Below are 22,031 nucleotides of genomic sequence, written 5' to 3'. Positions count from 1 at the left end.
AGGGACCCTTTTACACTGAGCTGTGACCCGGGTAGATCCAGCAATAACCCAGGTTTTTGCTCTGGTGTAAAAGGGGTATTACTGAAAAAGTGACATGATGTAAAACTTACTTTTGATGCCCTCAGTGAAGTGCATGATATACTGACGTAATGTTGAGTCTCCGATGAGATAGAGTTTCTTCCCCTGTAGACACTTAGTGAAGTCTTCCCCAGTTGCATAGACCGTCATGTTGCAGTAAACAGGGTTCCAGATATTGTTAAGAAAGTATCCACTTGGGAAGGGAGAACCCATTCCTGTCTGACATTTTGGGTTTAGGGTAGATGGAAATTCTGAAGAAGGAACAAAACCAGATATGAATTTAAGAAGATAAGGAAAAAATAAATAAATAAATAAATAAATAATAATAATAAAAAATATATATATATTTTTAAAGAGCAAAGTATTTGATTGTCACTAATGGCCGAGCTAAGCGTGTAAGTGTGACCTGTGTTTTATGGATGGCTGTTTCAGTCTAAAACTAGAAGAGGCACAATTTTATTTACCCATGTAAGCTAGGGAAAAAAAAAAGTGGAGTCGATATACTAAGTGGAGTTGATGTATTAAAAAGCATGGATGGTGTAATGGCTATCATTGCTGCCTTACAGCACTGAGGTCTTGGGTTCAATTCCCTTTCATGGCACTAACTGTGTAGAGTTTTTATATTCTCCCTGTGCTTGCGTGGGTTTCCTCCGGGTACCTCCAAAAATATACTGATTAGGTTAATTGGCTCCCAACAAAAACTTAACCTTAGTGTGTGCATGTGATATGGAATATAGATTGTAATCTCCACTGGGGCAGGCACTGATGAATATGGGCCTGATTCAGAGGCGCACGCTATTTGCGTGTGCTCGCTCTGAATCAGGGCGTCCCTTTTTTTTAAAATTCCGGTCTCCAGGCCACAGCTTGTGCGAGTGCCTGGTGATGGTCGCTATTATCGCGACCATCGGAATTGCAAGGAGACCCTTGTGGTAGGGTCTCAGCACTCGCAATGCCAAGTGGACTTCCTGCTCTAATAGAGCAGGAAGTCCTCTACTGACTAGGGGGGACGATGGCACAATTATGATGTCGTAATCGTGCTGTCATCCCCGCATCTAGTAGTGGATGGGCAGCATTAGTCTTGCACCAAATCTGTCCTAGCATACCCACTAGCAGCTACAATTCTATTGTTTAAAAATCTTTTTTTTTAAAAAAAAAACCCTCTGCGCTGGGGCCCCCTCCCTCTGCGCTGTGATCCAAAGAGGAATAGAGACCACTGCTGCTGCTCAAGGTAAAAGGGTGGGGGGGGGTGGAGTCTAACCCGGGCCCCTCCAACAAGCCTGGGCCCGGGTAATTGCTACCGGCTCCCCCACACATGGAATAGCGACATCTGAAGATAGAAGCAACTGCCGGGTCCAAACTCCGGAAAGCTTCACATTCTATAACTAGGTAAATCTGATTGTTTAGCAGCCCCTATAGACACCTATGGGGGCTGCTTTTGCAGTTTAAAATGGAAGGACCATAGCAGATGTCAGAGAGATATCAAATTATTTGAAATGATTGTACAAACATTATAGCAGACATAGCTTTGAAGTTACATTTTTGCTTTTGTCCATGAAGATAATAAATTAAATAGTAGTATCCAGCGCTAACCTGCTCTAATGGTGTGTGGGAACGTTTTATGTCCAGTGGTGTAGTAGTGAGTACAAAATGCGAATAACTTTATATGGATTTATTAAAATGAAAAAAAGAGTTCAAGAAGTCGCTTGTTATTATAAAATATGCAATATAGCAGGTGTCCAATTTCAACACCATAGGTGGGGATGAAGTTCCTGAGCAGTGACACTAGTAGATGGATAAGAGAGCTCCTATAGGGTGCCTCTTTCCGTAGGTCACCAATGGGTGTCTACGTGTTCCTAGGTCAAAGTTACAGGGTCCTTGTTACGAAAGGTGTCTCTGGATAGGTGAGACACCTATGTCAAGGTGCAGGTGACATAAGGTAACCCCTATGTGAGGTCCCTTTCCGTATGGCTCCCCGTGCCTACGTATCCCTGATATCACCTGTCTGATTAGTCTGTAGTAAAAAGGATAGTGCTTATATGCACATGTGACGTATCACGTTGTTGTAATTATCCCCAAGGGATTTGTGATGGTGCAGGGTGTAGGTGTACCCTCATGCAGGGCTAACCTTCCGTATGAATAGTCATACGTATCCTCACTCAATAGTTAGTGTAATAGAGGAAAGGCACAGTGTGGAACAATCTTTAAATAGAGACAGGGGCGGCGTCCCGCACTCCTGCCCTTACCATGGGCGCAGTAATACACTGGTCGCGATGTGTTCTCCCCCGTCTGTAACTGACTGCCGATCACTGCTCTCCTTCACAGGGCCGGATGGGATGTCCGCGTGCACGATTCTTAAGGTGCGCCGGCGGCTGCAGGTGTTCGTCAGGATCCTCTGTGATCCGTATAGACAGCCTCCGGTGACTCCTTTCCTCTCCAGCACCGGTTGTCACGAGGGGTGTGGGCAGGCAGGCAAGTGGGCGGACACTCAGCCAAATGGGTAGATGGTCTGTTACTGATGCCCAGGCGTAGACTGTTCTATTGGTCCGTTGGATAACTGTGGTGCACGTGGTATCAACAACAACGCGTTTCAGCCTAATGGCCTTTTTCAAGTTGATATTCATTAGTCTCAATATGATATATATCCCTGGATCCTCCAATCAGATCCTCAGTGGGCGTGTCTGTCTGGCTCTCCTCCTTGGAAAAGCGTTTATGGTCTGCAGGAATGTACCTGTAGTTGTTTAAAATGTTCTTACTTATAGGCCATGAGTGTAGTTCTATAGGCAAATGAAATGATATATAGGCTTACAGTGTTGTATATATAGATTGAACCATGAATAAAGCAATAAAACAAATAAATCAATATCATGTATCGATATCTGTATGCGTATCTGGTGGAATCTTGTTTTATATGCATATATTGTTAATGTATGTTAGTGCAAAGAGAGGAATAAACTAAAATATTAAGGAAGAAAATGTAAACACGCATATACATATGTACACACGTATGTGCATACACACATGTGGTGTACACATTCACATATGTACATGCGTGCATTCCCACATACGTACATATATGTATATATGTATATCACACATACACACACGTACGGTCCATGTTCTTATGAAGGAGCAGATTGGCAAAGCGTCCAAGGAGATTCTCTCCTATAGGGAACTGTGTTCTTATGATGTAATGCTCATACAATAGTTGGAATAACATCTTTAAAATTGATGTGTGATGAACACTCTGATTTATATGGTAGTGTGTAATAATGTTTATTATTTATATTAGTGTCCAATAATTATCAATTGATATTGAATAGGTACTTATTGGGAACATCAGCCACAGCAAACACTCCTGCGGCCAGTGTCCAAGCCAAAGCACATACCCACATCCTATTATTCTTGTCCAAATTTGATAGAACATTGTCCTGAATGATGAACCTTCTATAATGTGTATGTCTGTGTCTGCGTTTATGCTTAAACTCACAGACCTATTTATTTATTTATTTATTTTTTTATCAGTATACTGTTGTTGAAATCTACATTCAAGCCTCTCGGTGCCATTGTTTTCAGATTGTATACCCACTTCATCTCCTGTTTATCTAGGTAATCCATGTGGTTTCCACCTCTCCAATTTCTCCCTGGTTGTTCTATAGCTATAAAATAGAGGTCCATGGGATTGGAGTCGTGTACCTCCTTGAAATGCCTAGAAACGCTGTGATTGTCATATCCAATTTTTATGTTTCGTATATGTTCATATATTCTAGTTTTTAAAGGTCTCATGGTCCTGCCTATATACTCAAGTCCACAATCACACCTGAGTAAGTAAATCACCCCCTTTGTGTCACATGTCATCTGTTGTTTAATTTTGAATGTTCTGTTCAGTGTATTCGAATGAAATTCTGTTTGTTTTTTTGTGCTCTTATTCCGTATATTCTTGCAACCTGCACATTTGTTGCAATAATAGAATCCACTGGTGTGTGTTAGGGAGGGTAGAGTGGTTTGTTTAAGACTGGTGGGTTTGATATGATTTCTCACTAGTATTTTATTAATGTCTGGGGCCTTTCTAAAGACGATGTCTGGTGTAGTATTTAGAAATTTGTTGAGATCATGATCCTGCAAGAGGATGTTCCAATGTTTATGTAGTATTTGTTTGATTCTATGGGCTGATCTATTATACTGCGTAATGAAAAATATTCATTCTGAATCTCCGTTGTCCCTGTTGGCCCTCTTTTCTAGGAGTGTTTGTCTGTTAAGTGCAGCAGTATCCGTGAAAGCCTCTTCCACAAGTCTGGGATCATAGTCTTTTTCTATAAATTGTCTACTGAGTTCTTCTCCCTGTGTCATGTAATCTTCCATTCTAGAGCAATTCCTTCTAATCCGTCTAAACTGACCCTTAGGGATGTTTTTGAGCCATGTTTTGTGATGTCCACTGGATGATAATATGTAACTGTTGACATCGACGCTCTTTCTGTAGGTTTTAGTATGTATCTTGTTGTTATGTATGAAAATTTCCAAATCCAGGAACTCTACTCTATCCTGACTACTGTTTGTCGTGAATCTGAGATTCCGATTATTGCTCTCCATGTGTGTTATGAACTCCTGTAGTGATGATTGTGTGCCTTTCCAAATGAAAATGATGTCATCAATGTATCTCCGCCACAGGATGAGGTTCGCACCAAAACCATGCCCACTCCATATGTGCTCCTCCTCCCATTGCCCCATAAAGAGGTTGGCATAGCTTGGTGCGACCCTCGATCCCATGGCGGTACCTGTTGTCTGTAAATAAAATGTGTTGTTAAACCATACATAGTTGTGATACAGTATAAACTGAATAATGTCCAAAATGAAATTAATCTGTAAATGATCCATGTCTGTCTTAGTTTGTAAATAATGTTTAGAGCTCTCCAGTCCTTGTGTGTGGTCTATGATGCTATATAGAGATGCCACATCACTGGTTACCAGCCAATAATCTGAATGCCATTCTATCTTTTGAAGGGTGGTGAGGATATCTGTTGTGTCCCTAATGTATGAGGGGAGTGATTTGACTAGATCTTGTAAATATGTGTCTGCATATTGCGAAAGATTTGCTGTAAGTGATTTTATACCTGAGACTATTGGACGTCCTGGTGGATTGATGTTATTTTTGTGGATCTTTGGCAGATGATAAAATACTGGTATGATTGGATATTCATTCTGCAGGAACGTATATTCTTGTTTTGTGAGAATTCCTATTTCTTGACCATATTTGAGTAATGTGTCCAGTTCAATTTTGTATTGTGCAGTGGGGTCATTCTTGAGTATACGATATGTCTGCGTATCACTAAGTATTCTATTGGATTCTGTCAAGTATTTAGTCTTGTCAAGCACCACTATGCCCCCCCCTTTGTCCGCTGGTTTAATCACTATATTGATGTCATTCTCTAATTCTCTTAAAGCTCTAATCTCCTTTTTGATCAAATTATGTCCATACTTTGTGTTATGTTGATCTAAATGTTCTATTTCACTCATCACCATAGATTCAAAAGTTTTGATATGATGGCTTTTGAGATGACTGGGATAAAATGTCGATGATGGTTTGAGTTGTGTGTGCCTAAACTTGGTATTAGTGTTTCTGTTATCATAATTCCTTATAACTGAGTTGTTACTAAAATATTTTTTGAGAGTTAATTTCCTTGTAAATGCCTGCAGATCACAGTAAACTTCAAATTTATTGGCTAATTTTGTGGGTGCAAATTTGAGACCTTTAGATAAGACTATTTCTTGTTCCTTAGACAGATCCCTACCACTGAGATTGAAAATGCCAATTTTGTCCTCTACTTTATTAGTATTTATGTTGGAATTGTGTCTTGCTTGTGCTTTTTTATTGTGTTTCCCCCCTCTACATCCTCGTCTGGTTCTGTATTCTTTCGTTTTGTGTTCGTTGTTTTCATGTATCCTATTGTTATACGTTCTAGTTCGCAGGTCTTTTGACCTGCTTCCAGGTCTAAAAAATTTGTATCCCATGTTTGTGTCTCTGGTATGGTCCGTACAACCAAATCCTGTATATTTGTATCCTCTATAGGCTTGCTTATTTCATCTGTCTGTAAGTGAACCTGTGAATGTTGTTTGTCCTGTTGTGCAGTGGTGTTGTATGACCTCTGCGTTGTCACCCAACCTTGGTCAAATGATAATCTTGCTAACTCGTCATAGACCACATCATCCTCTATCTCATATATTGAGAATGATGTATCATATGAATCCTCTGATGTTGAACTAATGCTTAGTGAAATTGTCCTGGAGGGTCGTGGTGTGGGCTGTCTATGAATCTTAGTCATGTATTGTTGGTAGGTAAGCCCTGTATCTTTGTACAAATAAGTGTTGTGGTTACCCCATTTCTCTCCTTCTTGGACCCTATCTTTGTCCCCTTTATTTTTGTCCATGAAGAGCATTTTCATTTGGGGATGTAGTTTGGAAGCTGACAGTCTAAATCCCGACCGTCGACTTCCAGACGTTCTAATCCCGGTGTGGTACTAATGACAGGCATCTAAATATAGATGCCTGTCATTAACCAGACGCCGGAAGACTGACGCCCGGCATCCTGATCGAAGGGGCGCGGAGAGCCGTGGGGGGGGAGGGTTAGGTTTAGGGCTCTGGGGGGGGCTTAGGGTTAGGCACCCCCGGGAGGTTAGGGTTAGGCTAGGTGAAGGGGGAGTTAGGGTTAGGAACCCCCGGGGAAGGTTAGGGTTAGGCACCCCCGTGGGAGGTTAGGGTTAGGCAACCCCAGGGTGAGGTTAGGGCTAGGCACCCCCCGGGGGACTTAGGCTTAGGTGGCGGGGAAGGGGGGGTTAGGTTTAGGCACTTAGAGGGGGGATTAGGGTTAGGCACTTGGGGAGGAGGTTAGGGTTAGGGGGGGAATTGGGTTAGCGATACTTACCTTAGGCACGATCGGGATTTCACCCTTGCTGGGCTGCCGCTATCGGGATTTGAACTGCCGTACATGTGTCTGGCGGTAATACCTACTACACCCTTCATCTGAACTAATTTTCCCCAAATGGTTGCGGCACAGCTTGGCATTTAAAAGCCAGGAAGCGGAGTTCAGAAAAAGCTCAGTATGAATTCCGGTGCTTTCCTGTCTTCCTCTAGACACAAAGAGTTTATTTGTTTATGCAAATACTATGTAGCTATACAGTAAAACTTAAGGTATGTAGGCATTACAGGAACATATAGAAACAAATACGTGCAAAGCAGTTCGCTGCAGTTCACCTATTCTGTGATTAGTAAGTGAACCTTGGAGCTGTAATGGGTGAAAGATAGACAGCTATGTTTGGCAGTGGGAAAAGCAGGTGAAAGACAAACAAAAAAATGTGGTTCCGGCAGATCTAATATTAGTCATGAGACACAAAACTTACTAGCGATAGCAAACATCCAGTGCAGATGTAGGCAACACTTTTCCCTCTGAGTTCCAGGAGTTCAAGTGATGGGAGCACCATGTGTAGTTGCAACCCAGGTGTAAACTACACATGGAGCTCCCATCCTAGAACCAGCAATGCAGCACTTTGATTTATCCTAATTGAAGGGCACAGGTACAACACATACCAGGGGCATTTTAAGAGAGGAGGAGGCCCGTGTTTAGCCTTCGTTTGGGCCCCCTCCTCTCTGTCATCACACTGAGGACCTCATTCAGAGCCGGTCGCACAGAGCGTGCGGTCGGTCTGAATGAGGGGAGGACGTCTTGAATTTTCAAGACGTCCTCCTTTGCGGTGGTAAGGCTGTGGGTTAACACCCACAGCCTTACGACCACCTAAGGTGATGGTCGCGATGGTCAAGACCATCGCGACCATCGGGGCTTATGACGAGACCCTAGGGTAGGGTCTCCCTTGTCGTAAGCCCCGGAGAGCTTTCGGCTCTGTCTGAGCCGGAAGCTCTCCACTGACATCACTAGTGATGTAAGTGGGGCCGCCCCCAAACGGTAGGCGTTCCCATGGGAACACCTCCGTTTGTGTTGCCACCCCCCCGGCCCGCCTTCCAAACGGGGCGAGCTGTCAATCAACATCGACAGCTCGCCCCCTTTGGATCGAGACCCGCTACGACCGGCACTGTCGGTCGTAGCGGGTCTCACGCATGCGCAAGACGGTGCCAGCGCCGTTGTGCGCATGCTCTGTGGGGGGCCATTGACTCGTTCCGAACGCATCGCCGCTAACGACTGGGTCTGAATGACCCCCTGAGTGGATTAGATTCTGGCTTCAGCGGAAAGGTGAGTATTATTAACTATGGGTGCTAGGCGTGCGGTGTGGGCCCCCTGGACCCAGGGGCCCGTATGCACCGCACACCTTGCACCCATTATAAAGACAGTATAGATATATTCCCGCACCAGACACTCACTTAATCCTAAAATTGTACAAGTGGTGTTAAGGAGATATTTCATAATATATAGAGGTAATTATTTATTTTCCTCAAATGAATCCTGTTATTATGCCGGAGTGCCACCTATACCCCTATTTGTAATTAGTTTTAGACAAAAAAGAAGAAAAAGAAAAGGGGTTTCTTTCCTTGGTGCACTTATGCCCTATTTACATACATAATTTGTTTTCTATTAATGTAATGATTAGTTATAATAAAACATAACTTTCATTTAGTTCAATTTAATATAAGTTCCATATATAGCGAAATAGTAAAATAATAGAATAGATTGACAGTGTATAAAGTTTAGAAATTGTGTTTTAAAATCTTCCAATAATGGAGGAGTACTCTCACGTACCTGGTTAATTTATCAATGTATTTATAGATTGTAGTCACTGCACATATCATGGTCAGCTATTTCATTCTTATGGGACACGTTTTCTAGTAACATGCAGTGGTTTCCCCAGTTACTAACATGCGGTGCATACATGAATATTGATCTCTGCAGGTAATATAGTCAGCTCACAGATCTAGGGTTGTTATAGTATATGTTTGTTTGACACAGTGTACTTATTCTCCCCAGTCTGCTGACATGCGGTACATTCATAGACAATAATCACTGCAGGTATTACAGTTTGTCAGTTTGCCGACCTAATGATTATTCCCCCACATTGTTTGCATACAGTGTATTCATAGATTGTAGTCACTGCACATATCATGGTCAGCTATTTAATTCTATTGGGACACGTTGCCTAGCAACATGCACTGGTTTCCCCAGTTACTGACATGCGGTGCATACATGAATATAGATCTCTGCAGGTAATATAGTCAGCTCACAGATCTAGGGCTGTTTGTTTGATGCAGTGTACTTATTCTCCCCAGTCCGCTGACATATGGTACATTCATAGAGAATAATCACTGCAGGTATTACAATTTGTCAGTTTGCCGATCTAATGATTATTTTGATATGCACGCTACTTTAACAGTACATTTGTTTCCCACAGTCTAATTGACATGCAGTTCTTTGTTAGATAATGATCATTATCTAGACTGTACTACCTGCAGAGATCTATATTCATGTATGCACCGCATGTCAGGAACTGGGGAAACCAGTGCATGTTGCTAGACAACGTGTCCCAATAGAATTAAATAGCTGACCATGATATGTGCAGTGACTACAATCTATAAATACACTGTATGCAAATGATGTGGGGGAATAATCATTAGATCGTCAAACTGACAAACTGTAATACCTGCAGCAGGGCCGTAGCTAGGGTAGTGTGGCCGGTGCCAGGGCACAGGGCACCACAGGTCCGCTGTTTGGGCCTGTCAAATTTCTGTTTATTATCATTCTTGTTTGTAGCTTCCTCTTATTTCATCCCAGCATCCCCTGGCCTCTCCTATTTCTTCCCTGGCCCTTCCCCATGAAGCCATGGCCCTTTTTTTGGTGCATTATGTCCCTTTGAAAAATGAGGGGGGCGCCAACGCTCTTTCTGGCACAGGGCACCAAAAAGTCTAGTTACGGCTTTGGCCTGAAGTGATTATTGTCTATGAATGTACCGCATGTCAGCAGACTGGGGAGAATAAGTACACTGTATCACACAACATATACTATAACAGCCCTAGATCTGTGAGCTGACTATATTACCTGCAGAGATCTATATTCATGTATGCACCGCATGTTAGTAACTGGGGAAACCAGTGCATGTTACTAGAAAACATGTCCCATAAGAATTAAATAGCTGACCATGACATGTGCAGTGACTACAATCTATAAATACACTGTATGTAAACGATGTGGGGGAATAAGTAAACTATGCACAACAATATGTACAGCTGAGGAATTTGGTGACGAACGTATAGTGTGTGAATCACTTTGTCAACTGACAATATAGTGTCAGAGAGTAATTGGATACATTGTATCAGAGTAAAGAGGCACAGTGTGTCAAATAAATAAGATACTTTTGTATCAATCACAGCTACCCAATTCAATAGAATGAATTAGAAGAACAATTCCTTGTATATGCTTGACGGATGAAGTCACTTAATATGAAATAACATCTTATTAACATAGACTGATTAATATCAATGCGGATATAATAAAATAAGATAGAATTATTTATCAATCTCATACTAACTTAATTAGGAGATAAATATTATATCTCCCACACAAATAAATAATTAATCATCACTCCTAATAAGCTTGATAAATTAACCAGGTACGTGAGAGTACTCCTCCATTATTGGAAGATTTTAAAACACAATTTCTAAACTTTACACACTGTCAGGTCTATTCTATTATTTTACTATTTCGTTATATATGGAACTTATATTAAATTGAACTAAATAAAAGTTATGCTTTATTATAATGAATCATTACATTAATAGAAAACAAATTATGTATGTAAATAGGGGATAAGTGCACCAAGGAAAACCCCTTTTCTTTTTCTTCTTTTTTGTCTAAAACCCATTATAAAGACGCCTATGACACATACGTTTCTTCATTCTAAGTGGGACGCAGGAATGTCCTGGGTGCATTTTGTCCCTGCAATACCAGTGGGCACCAGGGACAACCTAACTCCCCAAAGAACCTACCAGTGACCACTGTAACTATCTTTTCAAGGGAACACAGGGCCCGATTCATACCCGCTAGCTAGGCTACGTTCGCACATAGCCTGCCGATGTTTGCAATCTGCACATGCGCATAAGATGTAGGGCACGTACATGTGTGCGAACCAGTCCATGCAATCGCGAAGCAATCACCCCTTGTACATAGAGGTCTCACAAGAATGAGTGACAGGGCGAGTCGTTTGTGGGTGGTGACATGGGGTGGTCGATGGAAATGGGGGTGTGGTGGTGAGAACGCAGGCATGTCTGTGCATCTGAACGCCATTTCAGGGTCATGCGTAATTAAGACGCAGCGTCATAATACACGTCACATAGCTGATTTACGCACTACAGCACTCACAGTGCTTGCGGTAGGGTATGGTCACCTGCAAGTGCTGCGTATGGGTCCGATGTTACTCGATGTTACAGATTGTTTGATACACTTCCTGGAGATGACGTGTGTTACTAAGGGAAAGTGGGCATCTTGTGACAGGCTGGTGGGCGTCTAAATACATACTGCGATCGCACGCCAAAGCATAGTGGGCATGCTAATGTCTTGCTGTGCGATTGTGGGATTTGCATACTTTGGCAGCTGACGGCTGTGTGCGAATGCATCTAGTGAGCTGGTCTGAATCGGGCCCACTGTCCCAATATTCTCTCCTCGTCCAATCCTCAGGAAAACAGCCAACTGTAGAAGTAAAAAGACCCCTTAGTGCCCCTCTATACTTTACACTACCAATTCCATTTGGTTTAAATCTGTATAGCAGCAACCAGTCCTAACTACAGAAACCCTTAGTACATAGGACTAAGCAAATTTATTGATAAGCACATATTGAAGGTAGACAGGTGACACCCATTATTCTAACAGATGATTTATGCAATGTATTGCATTAATGTATTTCCTTTGTGTTTCTGTTTAGAAATAGTGAAGTTCATATGATAACTTGGGTCTTTATGAGAACTCTGAATGTCACTATATTGTAATGGCAAGCATATGATAACACATGTAAATGCATTTCTACACTTGAACATTGAATATCACTCTTTATTGTTAGTGTGGGTTGCAGCACATGACTTGCGCACAGCAGTTTGCAATCTAAATGCAGGATTTGATTTTTTTCCCCTTAAAAGGAGGAGAATTTATTTCCTTGGAATGGTTAATCAAATATGATTCTACAATTATGGTTCTACAACTATAAATCTCATGATTACTCAATTATCCTTGCATATTGTTGTTCATATATGAATTCAAAATCCAATAATATGGATATTTTTATGATAAAAGTGTGTGGTACCCTGCTTTAATTAATGAGAATTCCACTGCATTAATCAATGGAGGCTTTCTCCCAACTAACAAGATGTGCTTATAAACAGGGCGGTAATTGTCATATAAAAACAAGCCAATTAACATGATACATGACAGCATGTTCACAAATATTATTTGAACATTTATATCTGTGACGTTGCTTTGGATGTTAAGAATATATTTTCACCTTGATGCTAATTTTACTGATGGAGGGAGTAGACGATAACTTGAATATTCTGTGGATACATATACTCCAGTCCATTTAATATATTTTCTGTATTTACAGTGTCTAATTCACTCAAAACCTGTATCAAGATTTACAGAACACTTTTGTTTTAAATAGACGAGTTAACATATGTATGAGCTTGTTTCAATATTTTAACTATTTCCACTATTAGTTATATTTTAATTTTAAACAAAATACATTAAAGAGTGCCCCTAAAAAGAGTCATTTTGTTGCCTGTACTTTGTGGTATTAGAAATACAAGATACGCCCCCAGGGTGGGAGTAAGTGGCACAAAATGTCTGGTGGTGGTTAAACTGGCCAAGCTTGCCACTGCTTGCAGGGTGGGTGTCAGTGCTGCCCCATAGTTTGGTCCTAGGTGCCACCAAAATTAGTATTGTGTGCTACCTATGGTGCACGTGCCAGTGGTTGACTGCAGATCTAGAGTTCAGTCAGGGTCAGTGGCGTAAGTTCATTCCAGATGCCCGGAGGGAAGTTATAACTTGGTGCCCCCCCCATCACAGCCGCTGACACTGTAATGTAGCAATTCGCATGCAGACAGGCTATAGATAGATGAAGGCAGCAGCTGATGGTCTGACATGGAGCTCTCCACTAGTGTATGGTGGCTTCTCAGGTGCCGGGAAGGGGTGCCATGTATTGGGCAGCCGTGATGGTACACTCCGGGTACATAGTTACAGCCCTAAGTGGGATGAATATGTTGTGGACAATGTAGGAGGTGCCCCTTCAGAGCTGGAGTCCGACGGCAGGTGCCTCCGTTGTCTCCCATAGATCTGACCCTGGTCAGGGTAGTCAATCATGGGCTCCATTTATAAACGAGTTTCAGCTATTTAAACTCGTTGCACATGAAAAACAACACTTCATCCTATTTAGTAATGCATGTTTAGGGTTTGGACATAAGACCGCTGTTTGTTAGCGTTTTATCATGAAAACAAATGGTAACCTTTATTTACTAACGAACAGTAATGATAACTTACCATTCATTTTCCTTAAATGAACTCTCCAGGTGCTGGCTTCTGTTAAACAGCACTCACAAGTGCTGTGGTCCGTCCTGTCCAATCAGTGTACAGCACCCGGCACCCGCCCCCTCTCTCTCTCTCCCCCTCCCCGTGGAGTGTACAGCACCCAGCACCTCTCTCCTCCCCCCCGTAGAGTGCACATCATCAGCCGGGGCCCCCTTTCCCGAGTCCCATAGTAGAACAGGCGGCCCACTCCCTCCCCAGTCCCATGGTATCAGCAGGTGGCTCCCTCCCAAGTCCCATAGTAGAACAAAAGGCTCCCCTCCCTCCCGCGTCCCATAGCAGAACAGGCGGCCCCCCTCCCTCCCAAGTCCCATAGAATAACAGGCGGCCCCCTTCCCTCCCGCATCCTATAGCAGAACAGGCAGCCCCCCTCCCTCCCGAGTCCCATAGTAGAACCTTGTTGCCCTCTCCTTCCCGAGTCCCATAGCAGAACAGGCAGCCCCCCTCCCTCCCGAGTCCCATAGCAGAACAGGCAGCCCCCCTCCCTCCTGAGTCCCATAGTAGCACCATGTGGCCCCCCTCCCTCCCGAGTCCCATAGTAGAACAGGTGGCCCCCCCTCCCTCCCAAGTCCCATAGCAGAACAGGCAGCCCCCCTCCCTCCTGAGTCCCATAGTAGCACCATGTGACCCCCCTCCCTCCTGAGTCCCATAGTAGAACAGGTGGCCCCCCTCCCTCCCGAGTCCCATAGCAGAACAGGCGGCCTCCCTCCCGAGTCCCATAGCAGAACAGGCAGCCCCACTCCCTCCCGAGTCCCATATTAGAACCATGTGGCCCCCCTCCCTCCCGAGTCCCATAGCAGAATATGCGCCCCTTTTCCCTTCTGCAGTAGCCCAGCACACAGCTGGTTACCTCTTCATCCCTGCACGGCAGCAGCAACAGACTCCTTCCCAGCCCAGCACACTGCACGCTGGGCTGGGGGTGCCGCTGCTGGCGGGCAGAGATCCTAGAGGGAAGCCAGACTGTGCTGTGAATGAGAGCACACGGCACATGCGCAAGTTACAGAAAAAAAAGTCCATTTGTCAGCGCTGTTTGAAGCGAAAAAACAGCGCTGACAGGTTATTTAGCATTACCGCTCACCGGGGAGCAAACAATACATACATTCAAGTAGAGAAAAACCTAAAGGCCACGGCGAGCGGTAATGCTAAATAACATACCTACACAAACTCGTTTGTAAATAGCAGCAATCTCCCTGTCTCCCTGACAAGTCCAACAATCTCCCCGATTGCACCTTACCCCCATTATGAAACTGTTATATAAGAAAAAACAGAAAAATGGGATCATTAGAATCATTTCTCTGTATTGGTTATAATAAGGCACAATGGGGCCGATGTATGAAGCTGTGGAAAGTGATAAAGTGCAGAGTGATAAATGACCAACCAATCCGCTCCCACCTCTCATTTTTTCTAACACAGCCTGTAACATGACAGTTGTGAGCTGAGTGGTTGGTCGTTTATCACTCTGCACTTTATCACTTTCCAGAGCTTCATACATCTGCCCCATTGATCCCTATGGCTACATGTATTTTCTGAAAAGTATTAGTGTGTTTTCATCACCAAGTAGATCTTACTAACTGCTTTGGGGCTCATTTACACTCGGATGTAAATCAACTTTATGACACACCTCTCAGATATAGCAGTACACGCCCACTTTACCACCGCGCTCATAGGTGTTGCTTTCACAATCTCCCTGAAATGCTTTTTCAAAGGTAGGCACGTATGGGTTTCATACACCTCCCCCTTGGAACCTCAAGTACATACCCACAATTTTGGGGAGTGCCCCAGGTCCCTGGAAGAGTGGGTAATCTTTAAGTCATAATTCCAGCTTTATGAGAGCTGTTCTAAAACAATGGTTATATAAAATGCAAAAACACATTAACATATAATACATGTGCGCAACTTACTTCCACAATTTGTAACCATTATCTCCACATTTTGGGCAATCTCCACACCAACATTTGACCTTAAAGAAAGGGTAAGAAGCCTGTTATAGTCATGTGACAGATAAAATTAGCTACAACCAAAACATAGTGCTAAAAAAACTCCCAGATAACATGGTGATAACTAATCATTGCCTTGTGCATGATCACTAAACAGTAGTTTGGCCCAAGCAATACTGGGTATGGCTGAAAACGTGGTTGATTTCACATACTGAATGTACCACCATGATCCAGGAGAACTAGACCTGTGGTATTTGGACCTCTTTGGACAAACTGGGCACAGATCTAGTGCTTTGACGAATAGGCAAAACTGCTATATTGTAGCCCTCGCTGACAGCTATACACTATATAATGGAACACTTAAGGGCAGATGTACTAAGATTTGGAGAGAGATAAAGTACCAACCAATCAGCTGCTAACTGTCATTTTTCAAACACAGCCTGTAAAGTTACAGTGAGGAGCTGATTGGTTGGTATTTTATCTCTAACCAAGACTTAGTACATCTCCACCTTGAATGCAATGAGTCATGTGACAGAAGTGACATCACTGCCCAGCAAGTGGAAAGATATATTTTACCTTTATCGTACCTCCTAACTTTTTTCACAAGGCAAACGTTTCAATAATTACCACAGACTCTTTCCGGCTGGGCAAGTATGTCATGTCATCTGATACACAACCCTATCTAGATGGATCTGGCTGCCCTACATTGCCCATCACTCAATGTTTCCCGCCAGCTTCCTGAGGTTGACAATATTATCATTGTTTGGTATTTCAAATGTTCCACTTCAAAGAATGCACAGATAGCGAGAATTACTATCTGTTAGAGCAGGCAGTGGCGTAACTACAGCCCCCGCAGACCCCGCGGTGGCTTGGGGGCGTGTGGGCTTGTGGGGCGAGGTGGCCGCAGATTCCATGCGGACTAGGCGTCTGCATGGAATCTGCAGAAAATGGCCCTCCAAAAATGGCCGCCACCTAGGAGGAGACAGATGCTAGAGGTCCTACTGGACTACTACTGGAGGCACTGGTGGGACCACTACTGGGGGCACTGCACTGGTGGGACCACTACTGGGGGCACTGCACTGGTGGGACCACTACTACTGGGGGCATTGCTGGGGGAGGACTACTACTACTGGGGGCACTGCTGGGGGGTTAGTACTGGGGTCACTATTTAAGGGGGTCTACTACTGAGGGCATTATATAAGGGGCACTGAATAGGGGGATGACTACCTGGGGCACTGCATAGGGGGACCACTTCTGGGGGCACTGTATAAGGGCACTACTGTATACTGTAAATTGTCAAGGGGGGGTGGGAGCAAATTTTTTACTTTTGCACTCGGGGCCAAATTGCGTATAAATGGCCCTGTAATTATTTTACCAAAATGCCGAGGGGGGGTTATATGGGGGGGGGGCAACAGAAAAGATATTGGCAGGAGGGAGCAAAATTTATAGTTACGCCACTGAGAGCAGGGGTTCCCAACCACAGTCCTCAAGGCACACTAACAGTCCAGGTTTTAAGGATAGCCATACTTGAGCGCAGGTGACTTATTAGTACCTCAGTTATTTTGATTTAACCATCTGTGCTCAACCATGGATATCACTAAAACCAGGACTGTTACTGTGCCTTGATTACTGAGGTTGGGAATCACTGTGTTAGAGAATAGCAGATATCGAGAATTACATCTTATATACAGAATCAAGGGAAGAGAGGTATGTTAACGAGGGGACACATATTTTCAGGGAATGTCCCTGGAAATTGTATGCTAGCAGGTAACCAGAAGTACAACATGCGTGCCAGATATGCAAAGGCTTCTAAATCCAGGGCTTGATCTGAATCCTTTAAAATAATTTTTTTTTTTTTTTTAATTTTTGTCAATGGTCATTTTTAAACATGGAACTTCCAGAACATTACACTGAAGAATATATCATATAATACTTCACCACTACTCAACTCCCTCCTCTGTCCACCCCAACTCTACCCCCTTCACACTCTCTGCCCTTGACTTTGCCACCTACTTTACATCTAAAATTCAATCCATACATCAATACATCATGTCCCACCAAACCCCCAGCACTCCACCCCCTCCCTTCCCTGATCATTTCTCCCCATCCATCTCACCTACTCTGACATCTTTTTCCCCTGCTTCAGGAGAGGAAGTCATGGCCCTCAACCGGCCCCCCCTTCCACCTCCCCCCTTGACCCTATCCCCACCCAGCTCCTCCACTACCTCTTTCCTTCTATCTGCTCCCATCTTGTCAATCTCGCTCCCTCTCATCAGGCACTGTCCCTTCTTCATTCAAGCATGCCCTTGTCGCCCCCATTCTTAAAAAACCTTCCCTTGATCCTAACACTCTCTCTAACTACAGACCCATCTCTCTCCTCCCTTTTGCCTCCAAGCTCCTGGAGCGTATTGTCTACAACCGCTTTGCTACCTTTCTTTCGCATTCGGTATGGGATCCCAGCTGCCGCATGACCGGCAGTTCGGCAGCCCGACAAAAGAGCAGAGCCCGGCAGCGGAAGCCCGACAGTGCTGGAAATCCCGATCGTCCCTAAGGTGAACTAACCTAACCAACCCCCTAACCCTAACCCTCATTAGGGGTGCCTAACCCTGACCTCCCCCCCAAGTGCCTAACCCTAACCTCCTCCCTATAAGTGCATTACCCTAACCCCCCCTTCCCCGCTGCCTAAACCTAAGTCCCCCGGGGGGGTGCCTAACCCTGTCCCCCCCGGGGTTGCCTAACCCTAACCCTCCCTCCCCCTAGCCTAACCCTAACCCACCCGGGGGGGGTGCCTAACACTAATTCCCCCCCGGGTGTCCTAAACCTAACCCTCCCCCCCATGGCTGTCTGCTCGCTGCACCCGGCATCCCTTCGATCGGGATGCCGGGCGCCTGTCTCCCGGCATCGGGAAAATGACAGGCGTGTAGATTTTAGATGCCTGTCATTTAACCCTAGGCGGGATAGAGGTTTCAGGAAGCGGTCGGGATTGCGGCAGCCGGCTTCTTAAACATATCCCCTTTCTTTCCTCCGACTCCCTGCTTAACCCACTTCAGTCTGGCTTCCGTTCTCTCCACTCCACTGAAACTGACCTTACAAAAGTCAGTAATGACCTCCTTACTGCCAAATCCAAGGGCCACTATTCTCTGCTCATTCTCCTTGACCTCTGCTGATTTTGACACTGTGGACCATTATCTCCTCATGCAACATCCTTCACTCACTTGGTCTATGTGATACTGCCCTCTCCTGGCTGCTCCTTCTCTGTTTCCTCTCCCCACCCATTTCCACTAACTGTAGGTATTCCCTAAGGTCCTGTTTCTGGACCTCTCCTATTTTCCCTCTATACATTTTCTTTAGATGAACTCATCAGCTCTTTTGGCCTCCAATATAATCTTTATGCTGATGATACTCAGATCTACCTATACTCTCCTGACCTCTCCCCCTCTTTCTTGACCCGTATCTCCACCTGCCTCTCTGTTATCTCTTCCTGGATGTCCCAGTGCTTTCTTAAACTTAGCATGTCTAAGACTGAGCTGATCATCTTCCCACCCTCCCACGTAACCTCACTTCCCACAATTTCATTATCTATTAACGGCACAACTATCTCCTCTAGCACCCAAGTGCGCTTGTCTTGGAGTTATCATTGACTCCTCCCTCTCCTTCAAACCACACATTCAGTACCTCTTACAGTCCTGCCACTTCCATCTCAAAAATATTTCCAGGATCAGACCCTTTCTCACCCTGGGGGCAACTAAGGCCCTCATACACTCACTGGCTCCCCTTCCCCTTCAGAACCCAATTCAAACTTCTTACACTCACTTACAAAGCCCTCACCCAATCCTCTCCCATTTACATTTCTAATCTCATCTCACGTCACACTCCTGCCTGAACACTTCGCTCACCAAATGCATGCCACCTCTCATGCAAACTGATTACTTCCTCCCACTCCCGCCTCCAAGATATTGCCTGTGCTGCTCCCTACCTCTGGAACTCTCTCCCTCTCCCTATCAGGCTCTCCACCTCTCTGCAAATCTTTAAATGGGCTTTCAAAACTCACTACTTCATCAAAGCCTTCCAGCTCTCATCCTATCCTGCCGCTCCATGATTCTTCGTGTCTACCCCATCTGTGTCACCCCTGTATGCCTGCTCCTCCCCTTTAGAATGTAAGCTCTAATGAACAGGGCCCTCTTCCCCCATGTGCTTCTCCTTCCCTCATACAATCATCTACTCCAAACTTCCCACAAGGGCCCAAACACTTGGTAGCTGACATCCTGCTGCTTATTTTTGTGTTTTATGATCGCTATTGCAGCAATGTATAAAAACTATATCCTTGTCCTGGATTGTTTTGTACTGTAAGTCACTGTTTTTGTGTTTGCACATTTGTTTATGTACTTTGTGATGCGCTGCGGAACCCTTGTGGAGCCATATAAATAAAGGATAATAATAATAATAATAATAATAATAATAATAATACTTAATTAGACTGAAATTCATACCCTTGGAATAGTTGCCTTTCTGCAGGAGTAAGAAATGATACTTGGAGATCCACTGCTCTCATGTTTATTAAACAGTCGCACGGGAGGTTGTGAGGTTTGATACAGTAGAAGACCTCTTCATAAACTTCATCTTTGTACTCACAGACCTCCTCCTTTGTGTTCAGCTGAAAGCCACAGTTAGTGATGGCTTCCTTACCAAGGCTTACATATCTTCCATTGAAACCTAGAACTCCCAAACTAGAATGTCTCGCTCTCCAGAGAGCTGCGATCCCTTCGCTGGGGTGCCACAACAGAGAGGAGACTTTGGCTTTGCCTGCCCAATACAAAGGAAAGTGGACATGGTATGACCCATTGTTGAAGTCTGCCACCCTTCCGGACATAGAAGCTCCGAGCTCTGGGGAGAACAATCTTGGCCTAATGAAGTCTCCTCCGTAGGTCTTCCTGTTGCCCAAGTAATCGTACATGTCGAGCTGTACCACAAAGTCCTCTCCAACACAATACTGTTTCCTGGGATTTACTATGAAAGCCTTACTGTTTCTTCCACTTGTAGTTTTATTAAACTGAGTAAATATGACATTGGGGATGAGATTTTGCATTTTGTTGAACAAGTCATCTATCTGAGATTGCAGATCGCTCTTCCTTGGTGACACTGTCATCACTTTAATGTCCTGAACAGTATTGTTCACTTTGACTGGCACAATACAATGTCTCAGAGAATCCTGCAATATAAAAAGGTAAGACATTTATTACATGTTGTTACTTTTTACCATGAACAAAACCACCCTATACACAATGATTGTCCTATTTAAAAGTAGGTTTAGAAATTTACTTTAGAGTTTTGCTCATTTTGGGATTTACCATATCTTCTAGCTATCATTTATCTAGCAATCTATTATTATTATACAGATCCAGCTTCAATCATTATTATACAGATCCAGCCACCCATTACGGACTTTTTGGGACATGTATCAATCCTTCTAAAAAGTGGAGGAGTTGTTCCTAGCAACCTACCAGCTAGCATTTATCAAGTACATTCTATGAAATGATAGGAAGAAGCTGATTGGTTGCCATGACAACTTCTCCTCTTTTTTGAAGGCTACATCTTCCTTTACTATATATTATATCTATTCAACTAATGGGTAAAGATATGCGAGAATCTCTTTAACGGCTGTTTACCAAATACATCCTGTGTTTTTTTTAGTAGCAACAAGCTGGTATGCAGACATGGTCCAATGAGCATGGAGAAAGAATAGAGAGGAAAGGCATCTGAGGAATTCCTTCATTGTATTTCATTCGTAAAGGAACAAAGAAGAACTAATGCCACCACACCCAGGGGTGCCGAGGCGGGTGGACCATGGAAGGGGGAGGGATACCATAAGAGTTTTATTTCCTCTTCTGAACTTATACATAATTAGCCGTATTATTAGACGTACTTTTAAGAAATTGTATTATTACTACAGAGTCCAAAAGCACTTGGCTAAGGGGCATATTCAGTAATTGCCATGATCGCACCAAACATTCTGCGTTACTTTGCCGATGTCTGCGGTGATATCATAAAATGTTTCATCAGATTGTATTAAATGTCTTCTGTCGGGACAGCTCTCCCAATAAAACGTCTGTCCAGGCCGTCTATGGATCGCATATGCGATCCAGTATTATAAAGCGCGCATGCACCCAATCTTCTTCGGGCTTGCGTATTTACCAAACAAGGCTGGTGGTGTCCTCTTGGCTAAAAGACACATAGTAAAAGATACTGTTTACCAAAACCTATAAAAGTTATTTTATAATTATTATAAAATATGGTGGTATTTAGGCACATCTGTTATTGTGGCTGGCATTCTCCTCCTGCCATTCTGAATCATGTGTGCCGCCATATTGGATTAGATCGCTTTACCTGCCAGCTTCCAGCAACTGTAGTCACATGTTCTGCCCAGCCTCTCGGCACATAGAGAGCCCTATTTACACCAG

The 22,031-nt window shown here is 43.8% G+C and overlaps 1 protein-coding gene across 1 annotated transcript in view; it reads right to left on the bottom strand.

Moving 5' to 3' along the window:
* LOC148505530 (NXPE family member 1-like) overlaps positions 1-22,031 on the bottom strand; it is a 37,086-nt gene that overhangs the window by 5,040 nt on the left and 10,015 nt on the right. Inside the window, exons 2-4 of the mRNA XM_088448088.1 lie at positions 20,064-20,782; positions 15,538-15,596; positions 111-329 (exon numbers count right to left, since the gene is read on the bottom strand). Coding sequence (XP_088304214.1) covers positions 111-329; positions 15,538-15,596; positions 20,064-20,782 — 997 coding nt within the window. The remainder of the gene's footprint in view (positions 1-110; positions 330-15,537; positions 15,597-20,063; positions 20,783-22,031) is intronic.

Source organism: Taudactylus pleione, unplaced genomic scaffold (genome assembly GCF_031769625.1).
Source record: "Taudactylus pleione unplaced genomic scaffold, aTauple2 ptg000451l, whole genome shotgun sequence".
Taxonomy (NCBI): domain Eukaryota; kingdom Metazoa; phylum Chordata; class Amphibia; order Anura; family Myobatrachidae; genus Taudactylus; species Taudactylus pleione.
This window is presented reverse-complemented; position numbering and strand designations above follow the sequence as displayed.